This window comes from Patella vulgata, chromosome 5 (assembly GCF_932274485.2).
Source record: "Patella vulgata chromosome 5, xgPatVulg1.2, whole genome shotgun sequence".
In the NCBI taxonomy this organism is placed as follows: domain Eukaryota; kingdom Metazoa; phylum Mollusca; class Gastropoda; family Patellidae; genus Patella; species Patella vulgata.
In genome coordinates, this window is record NC_065883.2 from 10,463,570 (window position 1) to 10,484,721 (window position 21,152).

Consider the following 21,152-nt stretch of genomic DNA (forward strand, 5'->3'; position numbering starts at 1 on the left):
GAGTAAATCCAGCCATATTGGTCATCGGTCGGTCAGTCCGACGAATATTATGTTGACAGTTAAAACACATTATTACTACTGCAAGGAGTAAATCCAGCCATGTTGTAAGGGCAGGTCCTAAAGTAATTGGAGTGCCGGGCTTTTGTGTGCAGAAAGCTGGAAGATGTATTTATAAAGCAGGCGATGTCAATCGTCCCCATCTTCTCTGCTTTTAGGTAAGGAATATCTTAGATCGACATCCCGATTATTGAAACGATGACCACGCTTAGCCTATGATCTAAAGCTCAAGCGTAAACCGAGAGCCGTCGTGGCCCAGGAAAACATGGGCACTGGATCCTGGTGTTAGACGAGAAGGACCCCCCCCCCCCCTTTTCTCCCTCTTCTCTTTATCTCCGGTTTCATCCCACTGTTAAAGACCCCTTGAAGTAGAATTGCACCATAGGCCAGTCCCCAAATCTCCCTTCCCCCTTTTCCTCACTCCCTCTTCCCCGATTTTCCCACTCCTTCTCCTTCCCCGACCCTGTGAATTGTGAAGTTAACACCAGAGTCTGCTTCACTATAGTCCTATCCCCACCCCGCTTTCTATCTCACCTGTCTCTTTTCCCCACTTCATCTTTCTTTCGTTCTATGTTCCGCCCTCCCACCTACCGTTGAGTGTACGTCGGACTCGAAATCCAACTTCATAGCGGACTTAGACCAAGTTAACCAATCATGGTTAATGTCGCTTTTCTAGGGTGGGAGACGTTTTTGTTAACATTGACCCAGCTGTCACCACACAAAACATTGAATCATAAATATGATGCATGGAGTTAACAAAAGACTGTAAAAGGAAAGTTCGAAAAAGACTACATTTTTTTCTAAGAATAATTAATCAGTTTACAGAGTATATTCGATACAAAGCTTTCCCTTTATAACTTGATAAAATGAAAAATTTGAACATTTCATTCAAATTACTCTATTGCGAGCGAAGACATTAGCCTTTGAAGGTTTTACAAGACGTGTGCAATAATTCCAACCACCGTACTGGTTTTTCGAAACCAAGTTTCGCTCTTCCATTTTTAGCTTAAATCAAAATATGGCTGAACTGTTCTAATTCATTTAATATCGGAGATATCCGATGCCATCGAGAGTTGATTATGAGTTAATTAATGTCTAATTAATAATTTAGATAACATTTCAGGCCTAAAGAAAGACCTGCAACAGGCAGATTTAACTCTTGCATAATGTATGTTTAATATAATCTCTTGAATATATTACAATTAATAAATAAGTTTCGTAACAAAATGTCGTCAAAGTTATAGTAAAACATTTGGCTTGACCATAAACAGGACATACTGTAACAGTGGAAATCTTCGGTAATAATTAAAGACTGGAACTATGCTTGATACTATTTATTACCGGAAACATTAAACATCATATACGGGGAACAGCACGTCCGACAAGCAGATTAACTGTCATGGAAACGGGATAAAACCTAGAATCTTTGTCAATGTACAAATTGGTATTTATAATAAAATGGTATCTTAGGAATACACCAAGGTTACTAATAACATTTAAAGAGGAAAGATTAAAATATGAAAGACATATTACAGTAAAATAAAACAATATGGTAGTAATTGAACTCATTAATGTGTCAGCTGTCAACTTCCTGTCATTAGATGAGTAGTTTAACGTCTAATTAATAACGAAGGATTAATAGAAACATAAGAATAATAGAAATCTTTAAATGATGAATGGATGAATGAATAATGAACGAATGAAATATTGAAAGAATAAAATACAAACAGTTAACAATTTTATCGCATTCGTTTAGAATTAGTGTAACTCTAGCAACAAATATACATTCATGAACTAACGTCACACAATGCCATTTGACCTGAAGCTTCAACTTTCCTACCTGTCTTCATTAATCCAGTTGGCAAAATTTTGTTTTAAATAGGGAGCTGTAGTAGCTCGGTGAGTAAGACGCGCGCTCATTCACCAGGAGTTTTCGGGTTCACCCCCAGTGATGGCCTAGAATGTTCTCCGATACTTCGCCTTGTCGGTTTTGCAGGACGGAGGGATTGGCACAAAACAGTGTCGAGTCGACCATTTATACACGTTTAGATCTAGTAAGAACTTTACAGTTTCCGGACGACCATAGTTATAAGCTAGGAATAATAAATTGTCATTATGTTTATCTGTATCATCTATATTGCCACCTTTATCTAGTAGCAGTTTAATTTTAGAAACAGGTTCAATATGTGATTTACTGCTATATAATATTGGTGTTTGGCCGACAAAACACCTGCTTTGGATGTCTAAACCCAGTTCTAATAAGTACTTTACAGTTTCAAGACAACCATACTCACAAGCACGGTGTAACACACTGTTATTGTATGTATCTCTATCATCGATATTTCCACCTTTATCTAATATCATTTTTATTTTAGAAACGGGTTCTATTTGTGATGCACCGCAGTGTAATAGTGGTGTTAGGCCATTAAAACCCTTGCTATGAATGTCGAAACCCAGTTTAAGTAAGTAGTCTACTGTATCAAGAAGACCAGACCCACAAGCTAGGTGTAATATATTGTCATTCCAATTATCTGTATCATATTTATTACCACCTTTATCTAGTATCAGTTTAATTTTAGAAACGGGTTCAATTTGGGATTGACTGCAATATAATATTAGTGTCATGCCGCATTCATACCTCTTATTTACATCATGGCCAGAGTCAATTAAACCTTTAACATTATTTAAATCCCCCTTTAGGCACGCCTCGTGTAAGGTAAGAAAGTACGGTCTTGTCTTGGGTATGGTATCTTCTTCTTCGTTAGCCGTAGAACCCAAATCGGTGACAGTATCAATGATATTTGGATGAATTTGCTGTTGACCGTTGCCATGGGAACATACATCTATAAAAGATCATAAAGTCATGATAATAGTCGAAAAAAAAACATGGAAAATCAACAATTATTCACCCGGGATATGAAATGAAATGGAGTTTCATGGTACGTTAGGTGTTTATTTGAAACGGAATTAATTTTTCGATAGAAAAAGAGATACAATGGGGTTCAACGTCCACTTAACACAAACTAGGTAATTTCAGGACTAACATATGGTTCAATTTTATTTCAGTAATATGCTTGCGCTTAGGGTTCTTTAGTAGTGAGAGGAAACCGGAGGACCCGGAGAAAACCCACTAGGTTGGACAGGCGATCCTGTGCGCTACTGTACTGGGGTAAAGCATATTCCTGAAGAAATGGCACTAGAAATCCCTCAATGGCCATTGCTGGATTGGCTTCTGATACTTGAGCTTTTGAGGGAATGTGTCTATTCTTCCCGTTCAATCAAATTTATCCCAACTACAGCAACAAGATAGCCCTTCGTTTAAACTGGGATCTTGCCTAAAACTTTGGACAGTGATTTAAGGTATTAAAAATGGTAAAAGTATGTTCGTCTCTAAACAGTATTGTTTACATTGTATCCGTGTCGATAGCCTCGTTTCTCACGCAATTAGTTTTTCTACAATATTCTGCTATGCACTGGTTACTTGGGCATAATAAAATCGCGAGTCATGAGTAAGGTGAATATTGCCAGTTGTAATAGATTACATGTAATAATTCTTATCAGTTCATGATTAGTATTACCTCGGCCCTGTTTCTCGAAATCTTAACTAAAGATAAAATCCAAATTTTAGTAGTGCTAAGCACTAAAATCAATCTAATATTATCCAATAAAATTACTAAAATTTGGATTTTATCTTAGTTAAAATTTAAATAGATTTAAATAGATATTTAAATAGGTATTTAAATAGATTACAGGTAATAATGGGTAATCTATTTAAATACCAAGCTGGTGATTTATCAAGCTGGTGATTAATATTACCTGGTATTTTAACAGACACTTGACAGTCAGTCTGTTTTCTCGGATTACTAGCTGCCTCCAACTTCATAACTCTTTGGTCAATATCTTGAAGCCAACATTTCAACGTCGCGTTTTCACGACCCGTTTCTTTTTTCTCCTCTTCCAATCGTTTGATTATCAGTTTCGACGTTGCTATTTCACGACCCTTTTCCTCTTTCAATTGTTGGATCATAAGTAAAATGTCTTGGTGCCATTTATTTTCTGATTGGACAGACTTAAAGGTTTTAATTATTCTTTTAGAAATGATAATATGGTAAACCATACATGCACCATCATAATGAAATCCTAGGATCGAAAACAAATACTCGTATTAGCTCAATACAACAACTAGCACATTTAAAGCGGGAATTTCATATTTTCTAAGAAAGTGAAAAACATAATTATTTCTATGTCTTTTGCTCAATAGGTTATCAACTCACTATTATACGACCATGGGCATTATTTCCCACCCTTAAAAATCAATGACACAGGAAATAATAACACAATTACCTCCCTTGTTTTCCTATTGCCTCCATGCATTAGCTACCTTCAAACGTTGGAATTTGAAGTTGAAAATGATATTTTTGCCAATTTCTCAGCTGGCAATAGTGAATTATAGGATTAATAGTATTATTCTTTAACAGGGTATGACGGTTTATGGATACCATCTATTTTAAGGCTTTATTTTAATAAATGTTTAAAATATAACTTAAAAATATGTAATTGTAGCTTTAAGGTGGGGTTGAAAAGGCGTTTATAATGCAGTGTGTTTTAACACTGTAACCCAGGTATCATTTAATATTGTGTATCTAGCGTTAATTTCTTTCACATTCGTTGGATATCAAATCTTTGTTTAAAAAATCGTAAAAATTATTTAAAATCACCCAAAATCATCTAATTTGTACTTGTGTCCAGTTTAAAGTTGACTGATTCATTTTGATAATGGGTGTCCAATTTACAAGTATTTAATTTCCTGACCACTGTTTAAAAATTAATCATTATACATCAATAATCAGTTGTGTTTTTTTATTTTGTAACAGTGATCGAGAAATTAAATACTTGTAAATTGGACACCCATTATAAAAATTAATCAGTCAGCATTAAACTGGACAGAAGTACAAATTAGATAATTTGGGGTTATTTTAAACAATTTTTACGAATTTTTAAACAAAGATTTGATATTAAACGAATGTGAAAGAAATTAGTGGTAAATACACAAGATTAAATAAAGGTGGAAGAGCAGACCATTTATAATTTTTTATATACCTGATGCGGGTCTAGATTTTTACTACGTAATTGGCCCATAGGATATATAGGAGGATAAATATAGTGGTGTTTCTATACTACATGAAGGGCAGGATTTACTAAAAGACACAACAGGCCATTGGGTTCCAAAGGTATCTTGAGATCCACTTAAAGTAATTTGTCGTACAGTGTGCCAGTTTATAACCTTGTTTCCCGTGCACTCCGGGTATTTCATATCAATAATATATTCAAAATCATATGAGAACCTGCACAATAAGTATAGAATCAAGCGTATGGCACAACTGAACTATAAGTATAGGCCCAGGGTGATCTTCAACTGGTGGGTCCACTGGTCAGTTGGGTCTAGGATCGACAAGTACGGCAAGAGGGAGAACAACCGGGGAATCGAAACCACGACAGTTGACTAAATAACAGATCTTATGATACATCGCGCACGTGCTAACCATTCGGCCACCCCTCTCCCCCTTCCCCTTCCTCTTCCCCACAAGAACAGAAATCCGGACCGGAAAACACGTACTTACTCTTTGTTACGTCACTTCTCACATCCCTGAAGCTATTCACATTGATACTATCTGTATTGGTATCTACAGTCTGTTTTTCTGATTTTGATTTAGGTTGACGACTGTCTGTCTCGGCATCTGCAGTCTGGTTTTCTGAGTTTGTTTCATCCTGAAGACGGTTTGTGCTTCTTGTACATAGATATAAATGCCAAGCAAGAAACATGGTAAGTATCTCAACTTGAATCTGACAAATAAAATTATACTTTATTTTATTACATTATTCGTTTATATTACTAACCTGTGTAGTATACAAGGAAGAGTATGCTTACCTATTTCGAAAAGACCGGTAACACTTGTCAAATAGGATGTATCCCTATTTGAAAGACACACAATAACTCGTTTTCTTCTTGGAAAACATGCGCCCTTTGTTGTAGTGTGATGTAACGAATGCTGAAGTTGGTCTTTATGAACAATGAATTAATTGCCCCGAGTTGTACCCTGTCGATACCTATTATATAGTTTCCGAAAACCCCAGTCGTTATCAATTGAAGCCAATTTTAGAATTCGGCATTTAGAATATGCCAGCAATCGAAATTGATCAAATTAATTACGAAGGGTCTGACAAGATACAGTGTCTAGTCGTCCCGTATACACGTTGACGTAAAGGTAAAGAACCCTTGGCAGTTGGAATTCGAAACAGGAGTAGGCCGTACCACCACTGTCGGGCAAAAACTTCCCCCCACATTGTCATCATTATCCCGGTTGGTGCAGAAAAGTAGGACTTTAAACTCAATTTCATTTTATTTCAACCACCGTTGACCATGATTTTCTCTCATGATTTACCAACAATGGTGTGTACAGCTCACTATTTACATATCGGTGAAAGAATTAATTTTTAATTTTATAAATTATTATTTTTTTTTAATTTTGTAATTTCCTAAATTAATTTTCAATATTTTTAATTCTGTAAATTAATTTCTAATTTTTAAAATTAATTTTTAATTCTGTAAATTACGGAAGCTCAAATACGAACTATTTTTGTTTATTTCTTTTCCTATTTTTATTTTCAATTTTTAATTTTGAAAAAATTAATTTCGAATTTCTATTTTTACGGAAGCTCAAATACGAACTACTTTTTGTTTTTCGATTTCCTATTTCTATTTTTAATTTTTTATTTTGAAAAATAATTTCTAATTTCTATTTTTAATTTTGGTTTTGTAGAATAATTTTTAATTTTGTAGAATAATTTTTAATTTCGTAAATTAATTTTTAATTTCGTAAATTAATTTTTAATTTCGTAAATTAATTTTTAATTTCGTAAATTAATTTTTAATTTTGTAAATTAATTTTTAATTTTGTAAATTAATTTTTAATTTTGTAAATTAATTTTTAATTTTGTAAATTAATTTTTAATTTTGTATTTTAATTTTTAATTTTGTATTTTAATTTCCATTTTGTAAAATAATTTATAATTTTGTTTTTCTCGAGGACCATTCGGCAAACCTCGACTGATTCCTTGATCATCATCGTGTCATGTTTCTCGCCTTTACGGCGTAGCTTGATATGACTCTCCGCTATACGCCTGAGATTGTGGTACGGTCGTAGTTTTACTGATTATAATAAACACGTGTTGCTTAACAAAAACAGTTCTTAAAAAGGCGTGTTAGTCGCAATTTTCTTTAAAGGCAGCGCGTTTGGAAGGTGTGCAGCCGAGGTCAAATAAAAGTAGGGGGTTGGATGGTCGAATGGTTAGCAGGTGCGTGCTGTATCATAAGGCCTGTCATCGTGTCAACTGGCGTGGTTTCGAATACCCGGTTGTACGTGACAAGGAGGAGGGTCGCCTGTCCAACCTCGTGGGTTTTCTTCGGGTCCCCGGTTTCCTCCCACTGGTACAGACCCCTACGCGCAAGCGAATTATTGAAATAAAATCAAACCATATATGTTAGTCCAGAAATGACCTAGTTTGTGTCGAGTAGACGTTAAACCCCATTTCTCTCTCTCTCTCTCTCTCAAATAAAATTATTATTTTTTTTTAATTTTGTAATTTCCTAAATTAATTTTCAATATTTTTAATTCTGTAAATTAATTTCTAATTTTTAAAATTAATTTTTAATTCTGTAAATTACGGAAGCTCAAATACGAACTATTTTTGTTTATTTCTTTTCCTATTTTTATTTTCAATTTTTAATTTTGAAAAAATTAATTTCGAATTTCTATTTTTACGGAAGCTCAAATACGAACTACTTTTTGTTTTTCGATTTCCTATTTCTATTTTTAATTTTTTATTTTGAAAAATAATTTCTAATTTCTATTTTTAATTTTGGTTTTGTAGAATAATTTTTAATTTTTTAGAATAATTTTTAATTTCGTAAATTAATTTTTAATTTCGTAAATTAATTTTTAATTTTGTAAATTAATTTTTAATTTTGTAAATTAATTTTTAATTTTGTATTTTAATTTTTAATTTTGTATTTTAATTTCCATTTTGTAAAATAATTTATAATTTTGTTTTTCTCGAGGACCATTCGGCAAACCTCGACTGATTCCTTGATCATCATCGTGTCATGTTTCTCGCCTTTACGGCGTAGCTTGATATGACTCTCCGCTATACGCCTGAGATTGTGGTACGGTCGTAGTTTTACTGATTATAATAAACACGTGTTGCTTAACAAAAACAGTTCTTAAAAAGGCGTGTTAGTCGCAATTTTCTTTAAAGGCAGCGCGTTTGGAAGGTGTGCAGCCGAGGTCAAATAAAAGTAGGGGGTTGGATGGTCGAATGGTTAGCAGGTGCGTGCTGTATCATAAGGCCTGTCATCGTGTCAACTGGCGTGGTTTCGAATACCCGGTTGTACGTGACAAGGAGGAGGGTCGCCTGTCCAACCTCGTGGGTTTTCTTCGGGTCCCCGGTTTCCTCCCACTGGTACAGACCCCTACGCGCAAGCAAATTTTATTGAAATAAAATCAAACCATATATGTTAGTCCAGAAATGACCTAGTTTGTGTCGAGTAGACGTTAAACCCCATTTCTCTCTCCCTCTCTCTCTCTCAAATAAAAGTTTAAAAATAGACGAGGTAGGCCGCATACATGTATATACAAGCGTCTGTTATCAACGAAATGGGAACATTGCACTGAATAAAATAAAATGGGGTTTGACGTCCTATTGTTCTGCTACGACTGGGCTAATGAAGACTGGCATACGCCATACAGTGTGCTACTAGAGAAATTTTGCCCGAGCAGCGGCGCTATACGGCCTACTCTTGTATCGAATTTTAACTGCTAAGGGGTCTTTTACCTACACGCCAATGTGTGGGCCTTCGAGTTTTCGTCGCATCCGAACAACTCAACAGCTGTCTTTGTTAGGTCCTCCGTCCTGCACCATTTACAAGGGGAAACCACGCCTGAAAATACCGATGAACATTCTCGGCCAACAGTGTCTTACTCGCATTGGGTCCCATGGCGACAGGGAAATGAAGTGTGGTTTAACGTCCTACTGTTCTGCTTCGACTGGACTAATGAAGACGGACATACGCCGTGCAGTGTACTATGAAGGAAATTTTATCCCGACAGCGACGCTATGGCCTAAACTTATATCGAATTCCAACTGCGAAGAGATCTTGGTCGTAATGCCGCTGTCCGGTCAAAATTTTCCTCTTAGCACACAGTAGGGCGTATGCCCGTCTTTATTAGCCCAGTCGGAGTAGAACAACGGGACGTTAAACCCTCTTTTAAATATCGATTAAACAGGAAAACTCTGAGCAGTATTTACAAGTCTTTCAATTTGCTAATTTAACTATTGTTGTTGCGCTTGGATACACTCTACTAAGTATAACCCTGATTTATTAGAAAAGCTGCATTTAGATGCCCTCCGAATTGTAATGGGATTACCACGAGGTACATCACGTGATATCCTGTTTTACGGAAGGGGGCTTTGAGCGCTAAATAAACGCCGTTCTATGCATAAAATGATACTTTTGACAAAATACTACATAAACTAGTGCCTGGCTACCTGTCAGACATTATACCACCCCTAGTTGCCACAACTTATTCTTACATTCTTCGAAATTCAGACAACATAAAACAAATTCCATGCAGAACAAATCATTTTCAACACCCTTTCTATTCATCAGCGATACAAGACTGGAATAATTTAACTCCGAGTATTAAAGAACCTACAACATTCTTAGAATTTAAAATACAAATATCTCCAATTTATCAATTGAAATGAAATGAAATGAAATGGGGTTTAACGTCCTACTGTCTTGCTCCTTATCAATTGAAACCTTAGCAAGAGGAACTGTCAATTCATCCATTGTAAAATGTGAAACTCAGAGTGCGATCCCGACCATTATCAATTCCTGATGCACATAAGTAACGATCCTTACTGATATTGTGGTAAAATATTGGAAAATTGCGATCACTATTTTTGTTAGTGTCCTATGTACTTGACGCAAAGACAAATCACAATCGACACTTCGGACACAGACTCGGAAAATACAAAAACTTTTCTAAACGGAAACAAAAATAAAAGTTATGAAGAAAACATTGATCTCTACTGAGTTGTCTTAAAATTTCTTAACTTAACCAAGCGTTTTAAATGATTGTGAAATACTCGTATCTTGGTCAATTAACATGTACAGGAATATAGAATAACTATTATAACAAATCAATGATCAATGTGTGTTTATTAATAAGGTTTCAAACATGTTATATATTAAACTAAGACCTTCTAGACATTGTTAACTGATAATTAATTCAAAGTTGGAACCAAGAAATGATATGATTATATTACACTTCTAAAAATAATCATTTTAGTCTTCCATGATTCCAGCTTTGAATTTATATATTTTATCCATACCTTTGGTTTAAATCACACAATCTTTCTTTAATGATCATATAATACGCATTTTTTCTTGTGGCTGCATCCTATTCACTTATTTTTTCAAAATGATCAATTGTGAATACTAATCTGCTATTGAATAAAATACTGTTTAAACCAAATAAATTGTATACTTAACTATATATAAATACTTCACCATATATTACCCGTACAGTCGGTGAAATTTTGATTCGTAAAAGACTTCAAGCATTGCTACTTCCATCCCAATTCCAACTCAAACGAAGATCCTCCCCAACCCAATATGTTGCGGTCGTAACTCTTACAATTTGGTCACAGCTTTCTCTTGGATGGATGAATGGTTAGCACATGCGTGCTGTATCATAAGGTCTGTCATTGAGTAAACTGGCGTGGTTTCGATTCCCCAGTTGTACGTGACAAGGAGTAGGGTTGTTTGTCCAACCTCGTGGGTTTTCTCCGGGTTGTCCGGTTTCCCCCCACTGCTAAAAGAAACCTACGCGCAACTCCAGTTCCCATTCAGCAAAACAAGATTTCACTTACCTCACTTGTCTACAACTAGCTGGTCGGATAGCCGCTGAAAGTAAAATTTCCCTTAGCTGATCGGGTACCCGATTAATATAAGATTTTATACAATTTATAGGTCACGTGCACCTGTGACTCATGCAGTTGCCAGTGCATACGCACGCTACGCTGCACAGCGTCAATGGTCCCTAGATTTGACTCTTTTCAAACTTTTTTCAAATATTCACGCTACGATGCTCTGTGTTTGTAGTCACAAGATTTATTATTTTTTAAACTGGCGACGACGACGTCTATATGAATTATTAGTACAGTTATCTATGATAATGTAATAAGGGTAATAAAGTATACAGAACTTACATGTATTGCTTAAGTAACTTACTTAAAAAAAACGTTATAGAAGGAGGGTGGTGGTCCGAGATGACACGTGACAATCAGTAGAGTAGCCTATAGCTAACGTCGTTGATATTCTCTGGATTCTTTAATCTCCTCCCTCTCCACTGCTAAAGATCAGTACGTGAAAGTGAATTATCTAAATTCAGATTAACATATCAAATGACCTATTCGTGATGGGGTCCGCTCTCCTTCAACAACTTAGGCCAAAGTCTGTTATTTATTCAAATCATAGGTTCGATCCAGGCTTTGCAAGTGGTAAGGAAAATACCAGTTCACCTTGTGGGTTTCCTCACACTTCGAAAGCCCCCCCCCCCCGCATCACCGCGCAAGTGAATTATTGAACAAAAAAATGTATATGTTAGACCCAAATTTAGCAAGCGACTTTTTAAACAAAGATATATATGTCACATGTTGGACATTTATGGCAAGGTTTGGGGGAGTTTCACAAGATATTGTGACCCATTTAACTCCCTGTATGGTAGTACATTCAACAATATTTTCGACTAATGTTCATAGGGCGTTTTGGTCTGTGGTGTTTTTTTTTGTTTTACAACAAAATATTGTACATAGAAAAAAAAGTCAATTCTTTCAAAAATTTCTACTTTGACCGAAAAGTTGGTGGCTAAAAATTGGATGTTTAACACCACTTCTTTTCTATTGCACTACAGTTTTAACTAGGACTATATAGACTAAAATACAAAAAATACCCATCCTGAATCAGATAACACATTTCTATATAATGACTGTTGTTTATGTTTTTATTTGTATAAATTACATCCTTCTTCTGTGCGATGAAAAACGTCTACTGCTTTTCTACAACTGTGTTATTACCCGGAAAGCATTGCTGCCGTCTACTTTTTGTCGAGTCCCAACTACTAAAGCGGTGGACACACTAGTCGAATGATTCGGCTGTGACGTGAAAGGTGATGCAATCGGCAGGTTGAATCGAGCGAAGCATTCGGCTAATGTGTCCACCCATTCGGCCGAATAAAATTCACGTGATAGACTGAAGACATAGACGCCGCCATGTTTAATCATGTGACGTGAAAGGTGATGCAATCGGCAGGTTGAATCGAGCGAAGCATTCGGCTAGTGTGTCCACCCATTCGGCCGAACGATTCGGCTAATGTGTCCACTGCTTAAGTCATTTGTGATGTACTGTCCACGTGTAAACGACAACGCAGTTTTTCATCCCATCCACGGATGATCTACCGTATAAGTAACGGGCTATTTATATTGGGCAAGATCTAAATATTAAGGCCACTTCCAGATTTCGTCAAGGTCACCGAGATGTAAATAGGGTTGGGGCACGTGATTGTTTACGAGATAATGAATTAGGGTTACGATAAGGGTTAGGGCTATGTCTTGGGTTAGGGCTATGTCTTGGGTTAGAGTTAGCGCTTAGGCTAAAAATGGAGGTTGCCTTAAGAAATATATTTTACGCTGGGTTCCCACTGTCGTGCGATGTGTAACGATAGGTAGGATTGTCCCTAATGGGTCCACGAATGGGTGCATAAAAGTTCGGATACGTTTCGATACGATCAACACGATTGCTACTACTGACCTCAATGTATGCTAAGATCTCACAGGATCATCACGATGACTCCAAGATGCAAACCACGATTTCAGTCGTAGCGTGAATCGTGACAGTGGGAACGTAGCATAACCATTTATACTGAGTACTGCCCAATGCAACTTTCCCCTCGAATCACCGTTCGTGCTGGAAGCGGCGACTCGCGCGGATAATCGTAGATGAAACTGGCGCATAGACGATTTGACAATGTATGGCTCTGGTTTGCTAATGAAAATTGTTGGCTCGGGGGCCACGTTCGCGTTCAGGTAAGTATAAACGACTGCATTCAAACAGTAGTTAAGTCAATCCAATGCGATCGACGCGTTCACGGTCGTGGTCGCATTCGCATTCCTCAGACATTTACCACGATAACACATGAATCTTTGGGAAAGTTGAAAACCTGACAAGTATATGTGACTTATTTTGAACAATGACAGCTAACAACTAGACCAGCCTCTGCCTGCATGACAAACTGCATAGTTAAACACAGCTAAAATATCTGGCCATATCCCTTTAAACTAATGTCGCACAGAACAATAAATAGTTAAAAGTCTGAATAACCGAACGTCTAAACGTGGGATGTGTAGATGGAAAGATAAAAATATCAGTAATTAGGACACCAGGATGTACAGATATTGAAAGTTACCAATGCGGAACCAAATTGTTTTTTTCTGTAGGTGGGCATAAAAAAGAAAGGAAAAAAATGTGAAGCTTTGTAGAAGGATTATAACACATTTGCTTCAAAATCTATTTTAGCGTTATATAATATAACTGTCGTTTGCTTGCTCTTATTTGTTGAATAGGATCATGTCAAAATATTAGACATTTGTTGGAGGTGTGTGTAAGTCTCTTGATGAGTTAATAGATAAGAGATTTATTAAATGACTAGCAGGATACCCAAATTCGCACTGCGACCAATTCGCCAGGGGCACAAGTTTACCAGGGGTCCAAATTCGTCTGGGGCACCTCATTAGCCCGGCTGGCCCAAATTCGATGACCTAAAGTGTTCTCGGGGTCATGTTAGTTAATTGGATGCTACATATGTGGGAGAGAGAGAGAGAGAGAGAGAGAGAGAGAGAAATGGGGTTTAACGTCCACTCGACACAAACTAGGTCATTTCGGGACTAACATATGGTTTAATTTTATTTCAATAATTCGCTTGCGCATATAGGGTCTTTAGCAGTGGGAGGATTTAGCAGGATTCGAAACCACGCCAGTCGAGTCAATGATAGACTTTATGATACAGCGCGCGCACGCTAACCATTCATATGTGGGGGTAGAACGCGGCGACGAAGAGTGATGGGCGAACATACACACACACACTTTGATTGTATTAATATAATCTATATATATATTTGTGACTGTTGTTTGTATGTCTGTCTGTTCGGGTTTGGCGGTTACACTAGGTCTGCCCCGAGTCTGAAATTTGGGGTATCGGGGTAGCTCGGACCGGGGGGTAACATAGGCCAGGTGGCGTTAGTCTACCACTTCCGGTTTCGGAGTTATGACCCCCGAGCGAAGCCGGTCTGTTCGGGGTTGGCGGCTACACTAGGTCTGCCCCGAGTCTGAAATTTGGGGTATAGGGAAAGCTCGGACCGGGAATTAACATAGGCCAGGTGGCGTTAGTCTACCACTTACGGTTTCGGAGCTATGACCCCTGAGCGAAGCCGGTCTGTTCGGGGTTAGTGGCTACACAAGGTCTGCTCCGACTCTAAAATTTGGGGTATAGGGGTAGCTCGGACCGGGGAGTAATATAGGCCAGGTGGCGTTAGTCTACCACTTCCGGTTTCGGAGTTATGACCCCCAAGCCAAGCCGGTCTGTTCGGGGTTGGCGGATACACTAGGTCTGCCCGAGTCTGAAATTTGGGGTATAGAGGTAGCTCGGACCGGGGAGTAACATAGACCTGGTGGCGTTAGTCTACCACTTCCGGTTTCGGGGTTATGACCCCCGAGCGAAGCCGGGTATCCTGCTAGTATAGATTAAAACTATATACCGGTAGTTTATGAAATTAAATGTTTGGGTTTAAATAGGGTAGATGGAGTGCACTATTTCAGTTCTAAGCCCGTTAAAATGTTTATGTAACACTGATAACAATGTGTCTATTTTAGCTGATATATGTAACCAGGGGCGTTTGCCGAAAGGATGAGCTGGCGGGGAGAGTGGGGGGGGAGTCTTTTCCCACGTGACTGACCACGGAGCCTCGAAGAAGGGCATAGGGCCCCCCCCCCCCACACCCAGGAAATTTATTTCCATCTGAGGCCATTCCCAAATGACATTTATTATGAAATGTATAGGCACTCTCCTGGGTCTCTCCTGTATCGTCGTTGCATACGCAGGGAGTGGTGTCTGGATGACCCCCCCCCCAAAAAAAAAAAAGGAAGTTGACAGTATAGTTAATGGGTCAAACTTCTCTATTCAATCCAGGTTCGGATAAAAAGCAGTAAAAACACCTTTTAACAATAAACAATGTTGCTTGATTTTTTTTAGAAACAACAAGAAGGAGTACTCTGGCACACTCGGCAAACCATAGCAGATTCCAGTACCCTACATCATAACTTGGTTGTATGACGAAGTCCGCCATTGGAATTACTTTCAAGTTCCCGGATTACCAACGGCGTTGCCCATGACTACGCCTTTGAAGAATGTTTTATCATACAAATATTTCAAAGTCTGAAGCTGTTTTTCTTTCAAGTTTATCCGATTTTCTTCAAACACGGACAACCTTGCACTGACAATTCTAAACACGCAATTCAAAATTCAAAACGACGCAATTTTGATAACGTCTTTTTAAAAGCGGCAAGTTTTCCTAATAAGTAAACCAGTACGGCATCGCAATTGTATAGGCGTAGGTACATATCACTTACCGTCATACAGCCGAGGCTAGATGTAGAGTAACGGAATCTATCGAGGTTTGCCGAGTGAGATTGCATGATACTAACTAATTATAATTATAGGGAAGTTAACTGGGTCATTGAAGTCAGCAGAGAGCAGAAATGTCTTCATGCATTATATACTGGATATTAAGAGCTGTTGATTCTATATTCCTTCTGTTGTTTATTTTGTTTCTTACATGGTATTTATATCTATATACAAGAAACACAAACCGTCGTCAACCTGAATCAGAATCAGAAAACCAGACAGTACATGCCGAGAGGGATAGTATCGATCCGAGTAACCCGAGATATGAAATTGGTCAGGTCATATACAGTAAGTACTTTAATTATTGAGGGCCTATACTTATAGATCAAGCTAATCAGTGGGTCCACCAGTTGCAGATCACCCTGGACCTATACTTGTAGTACAGGGGTTCCAGGGGTTCCATAAGCTGGAACCTATACTCATTGTATAGGTGCTCGTATGGTTGTGAATATATTATTGATATGATAAATACCCGATGTATAGTTGAAACAACGTTATACACTTTACAAAGGTTATACACTGGCACACTGCATGACAAGTTACTTTCAATGGGCCCCTAGGTAGATACCCGTGGACCAAGAGTGCCGCACTAGATGATTACATTTCAGGATAGATTAATCCACATTCTCAGATGCATCAGGAATGTTTGTAACATGTTGTATGACGCCTATTGTGTCTAATTTTCATTCTGTCCTTTTTAAGTCTTGACTTAACATTACTTTCCGTGTGGAAAAAAACAGATGACAGATTTTTAATGATGAAAAATAAAAATCCACCCCAATCACACCAGCTGCTATATTTTTAATGATGAAAAAATAATAACCAACATAACAAAACAGCTGTTGTATTGTATTTCATGATTATATTATTATCCGTTCTGACACTAAAACACACGAGGGGTTGGATGGCCGAATGGTTAGCACGTGTGCGCTGTATCATAAGGTCCGTCATTGAGTCAGCTGGCGTGGTTTCGTTTCCCTGATAATATGTGACAAGGAGTGCGGTCGCCTGTCCAACCTCGTGGGTTTTTTCCTCCCACTGCTAAAGACCCCTACGTGCAAGCGAATTATTGAAATAAAAATTGAACCATGTTATAAATCCCGAAATGACCCAGTTTGTGTCCAGTGGACGTTAAACCCTATTGACCAAAGACGAGAACAATGGCAGATGTCTAGGTGCGTGTAGGGAAGGCTTAAGATAGTATCCTAAATAATGTACACCTTGACCATTGCCTGCCCGAGATCTTGAGGCCCTAGACTTCACCCTTCCAAGCTTCTAGGTAAATCCAACATTGTTTATCTATAATGTATGACCAAATCTATTTGTTAAGGCCAGCTCAATTTTTGTCAAGGTCGTTGAGATGTAAATAAGGTTAGGGCACGTGATTGTTGGCGGGATGTAGGTTAGGGCTAGGGTAAGCATTGGGGCTAGGTCCACTATATCCTCGGTTAATCCATCGGGTTTCCACGATTTCAAATTATTTGCCCTGGCCTTGATTGTAGATAAGGTCTACGAACCAATCAAGAAACAGTTTACAAACTAGTCGTTTCGCCTTCGATTTTATAAGGATAGATAATCATATTCATGTCCATTTACTGAATGATTTATGTAAATAATGTATATATTTCTAATTGATTTATATTTAATTGTATTATCAAAATCTGTAGTATGTTTCGCTGATTTCAAATATATATAACATCTATATGTTGGGTCGGGGGGTTGGATGGCCGAATGGTTAGCACGCGCGCGTTGTATCATACGGTCTGTCATTGCGTCAATTGGCGGGGTTTTGAGTCCCTGATTGTACGTGAAAAGGTGTAGGGTCGCCTGTCCAACCTCGTGGGTTTTCACCGGGTTCTCCGGTTTCCTCCCACTGCTAAAGACCCCTACGCGCATGCGAGTTATTGAAATAAAATTGAACCATGTGTTGGTCCCGAAATGACCTAGTTTGTGTTGAGTGGACGTTAAACCCCATTTATCTCCCTCTCCCTCTCTCTATATATATATGTATGTTTGACTTTTGTCATTATTATTATAATTCGTTGTGTTTGAAATGTTTCATTCTGTTATGTACATGTATATTGTTATTGAACTTATACTAGGCAATTTGATTCCCAATAACTCGCATGCGCGTATGGGTCTTTAGCAGTGGGAGGAAACCGGAGGACCCGGAGAAAACCCACGGGGTTGGAAGGTAAAGAAAAGTGGTAATATTAATAGTAAATGAAATAAAATGAAATGGGGTTTAACGTCCTACTGTTCTGTTCCAACTGAGGTCGTGAAGACGGGCATACGCCATACAATGTGCATTGAGGGATATTTTACCCGGACAGCGGCGCTACGGTCTATTCTTGTATCGAATTCCAACTGCCAAGGGATCTTTTACGAGCACGCCAATGTGTACACAGGGCCTCGGATTTTCATTTCATCCGAACAACTAGACTAAAACTCATTATTTAATTTAGTTTAAAGTTTATTACATCTGTAAGTTTACATCCAAAATAATATCACTGAAATGGAAAAGTTTATTAAATGTAAATGTTAAGATATTTATTTATATTATAAAAATAAACAGAGGGAGGGTGGGGGATTATCAGAATGAGATTGACCAGTTTTTTCTCAAAATAAATGTCATATATGGATATAAATTTGGAATTTTTACCAGTTTATGTCCCATTGCAAAAAACCCTCTTGGTTATTTATCGATAATGTTAGACGCTATTTTAATTGCGGACTAATTTAAGAATTGGGGCTTTCTTAGACTCATTTGAGGAAATGTGGGTAGTTGTGAGATACAGAAAGCTGCCAAATTGCTATTTTGGAATTGGGTATTTCGAAGACTTCTTTAGGAAAATGTGGGAGGTTTTCGGATACATTAAGTTGGTCAATGTGCTATTTGAAATCGTGTCCAAACATGTTTAACATTATTTTATCCTTAAAAATGTGAATAGTACAAGCATATCCATTAATAGGCGCCAAGTAGTAAAAACAAAACAAAAAAAAACTAAGAGATAGTTTAGAACCATGCTTCAAGATAACAGTAATCACGATAGTGCTTTAGTCACACGATTCATCGCATTATTAATATATGTATTTTGGAGATACTTTCCTGTGTAATCACCAAAAATATTAAGCATGCCGGCCGCGTAGCCGCCTGAACAATTCTAAATAAAATCCTGCTGAATATTTGCCAGTGTAAATGAGTAATACTCGTGGTTTTTTTTTGCGATTCCGAGGATTCATATTTGTGTATTTTCAACATGGTTTCCGATTGTCAGTGGTGCAGGATGGAGGCCTGACAAGTACAGCTATCTAGTCGTTGGGATGGGACGAGAAAAACCGAGGTCCCGTGTACACATTGGCGTACACGTAAAAGATCCCTTGACATTTGGAATTCGATATAAGAGTAGGCCGTAGCGCCGCTGCCCGGGCAAAATGTCTCTCATAGCACACTATACGGCTTATGTTTACCTCTGTAGTGGGTTAGCCACGTGAACAAAACCCTCAAAGTTGAAGATTTATAGTATTCACAGTGTATGTTTTTCGTAATTTGCCAAGTAATAGTCCCCCTGCTTTCTGGATGACCTTTCATACCACCCCGCCACTTCACGAGGATCAATAACTCGCCGCATGCATAATAATTTAAGGGATTTATACTATATGTGAGCGGGGCATTGTGCGATTGCTGAAGGACAGGTGTCAAGGGGTCGCGGTGTGTCGCTGGGCGTTTGTCCGATTGAAACTTAGCCGTACGGTATGTGAATCAACTCACCTAATTAACCAGTAAAGTTAGTCGGGCAGTTAACATTATTGGTGGTAGAAAGAACAGCGTTACCGCTAGTGTTTACATTATATCGACAGCCATTCGTATCAATCAAATACTGAGTTCCGTCGGTATTTTGTCCATAGATGTTACCAGCACTATCAGTAGTATACTGACTAAGATCATTAGGATTCTGATAGTATGTAACACCATTTTGGACGTAGCTCTCTGTGTTGTCAGCGGCCACGTTTATTCTTTGTCCATTAGCATTGGTATAGTAAAACGTGCCATTTCCGTTAGGGTAAAGTACTTGTCCGTTTGTACCCTGGGTATACACCTGCCCGTTTTGGTCAGTGTTGTACGTTCTTCCGTCTGATGGATTAACGTAGTATGTGCCAGTAGTTGGGTTTCGATAATAAGTGACTCCGTTCTGGACGACTACGTCCGTTCGTTGTCCATTATTGTCCAAGACGTATTTGGTTCCGTCTCCATTGGAATATATTTTTTGACCGTTTTGCCCCAAAGTGTATTGTTGTCCTGTTGGACTGGTATAGTAAGTGACGCCGTCGCTTGGATTAACATAGTATTGGGTACCATCTGGCTGCGTGTAGTAAGTAATACCGTTAGTGGGGTTCGTATAATATCTGGAACCATCTGGGTTCGTGTAGTAAGTGATTCCGTTCTGGACGAAGCTCTCTGTGTTGTCAGCAGCCACGTTGACTCTTTGTCCATTAGCGTTGGTGTAGTAAAACGTGCCATCTCCGTTAGGATAAATTGCTTGTCCGTTTGCACCTTGCGTATACACTTGTCCGTTTTGGTCAGTGTAGTACGTTCTTCCGTCTGATGGATTAACGTAGTATGTGCCAGTAGTTGGGTTTCGATAATAAGTGACTCCGTTCTGAACGACTACATCCGTTCGTTGTCCATTATTGTCCAAGACGTATTTGGTTCCGTCTCCATTGGAATAGATTTTTTGACCGTTTTGCCCCAAAGTGTATTGTTGTCCTGTTGGACTGGTATAGTAAGTGATACCGTCGCTGGGATTAACATAGTATTGAGTACCATCTGGCTGTGTGTAGTAAGTAATACCGGTACTGGGGTCCGTATAATATTTGGTACCATCTGGATTCGTGTAGGTAGTGACACCATTAGTGGTAGTACTACCGTCAGGATTAACGTTAACCCGATTACCATTCTGATCCAGGTAATGTTTATTACCCTGACTGTCAGTATAATACGGAGTTCCATTAACTTTAGTTACAGTGTACTTTTTACCATCGGGTAAGGTAACGTATGTATTACCATTAGTATCCACAGTGTAAGGACCCCCGTATCCGCTGGTATTTGGGATAATTCGGTTACCAGCAGCATCTGTAACGAATACGGCGCCAGTGGTTGGATCAACAAGAGCACCGTCTGCCGGTCTGACTTCATATCGTTTGTTGCTGGGATCATCGTAGTAGGCTGGT

General features: G+C 38.2%; 1 protein-coding gene across 2 annotated transcripts; it reads right to left on the minus strand.

The window, feature by feature from the left end:
- Window positions 1-964: 964 nt before the first annotated feature.
- Window positions 965-11,134, minus strand: LOC126821947 (poly [ADP-ribose] polymerase tankyrase-1). Of its 2 annotated transcripts, XM_050550615.2 has the most exons (4): window positions 11,053-11,134; window positions 5,679-5,901; window positions 3,874-4,197; window positions 965-2,900 (listed from the first exon to the last, which is right to left on the minus strand). In XM_050550615.2, the coding sequence occupies exons 2-4, from the start codon at window positions 5,878-5,880 to the stop codon at window positions 2,014-2,016; spliced, it is 1,413 nt and encodes a 470-aa protein (XP_050406572.2). In that variant the 5' UTR covers window positions 5,881-5,901; window positions 11,053-11,134; the 3' UTR covers window positions 965-2,013. The 2 variants fall into 2 exon arrangements, with proteins under 2 accessions (XP_050406572.2, XP_050406573.2); XM_050550616.2 differs by lacking the exon at window positions 5,679-5,901 and having other exon boundaries at window positions 11,053-11,130.
- Between the last annotated feature and the right edge of the window lie 10,018 nt (window positions 11,135-21,152).

Bases quoted from the DNA above. Each gene is read 5' to 3' on its own strand.
- LOC126821947 (XM_050550615.2), bottom strand. From the start codon at position 5,880: ATGTTTCTTGCTTGGCATTTATATCTATGTACAAGAAGCACAAACCGT. The intron at 4,198-5,678 runs GTAAGTACGTGT...TTTCGATCCTAG, and splicing joins GAGAAGTGACGTAACAAAGA to GATTTCATTATGATGGTGCA. The intron at 2,901-3,873 runs GTAATATTAATC...GATCTTTTATAG, and splicing joins AGTGTCTGTTAAAATACCAG to ATGTATGTTCCCATGGCAAC.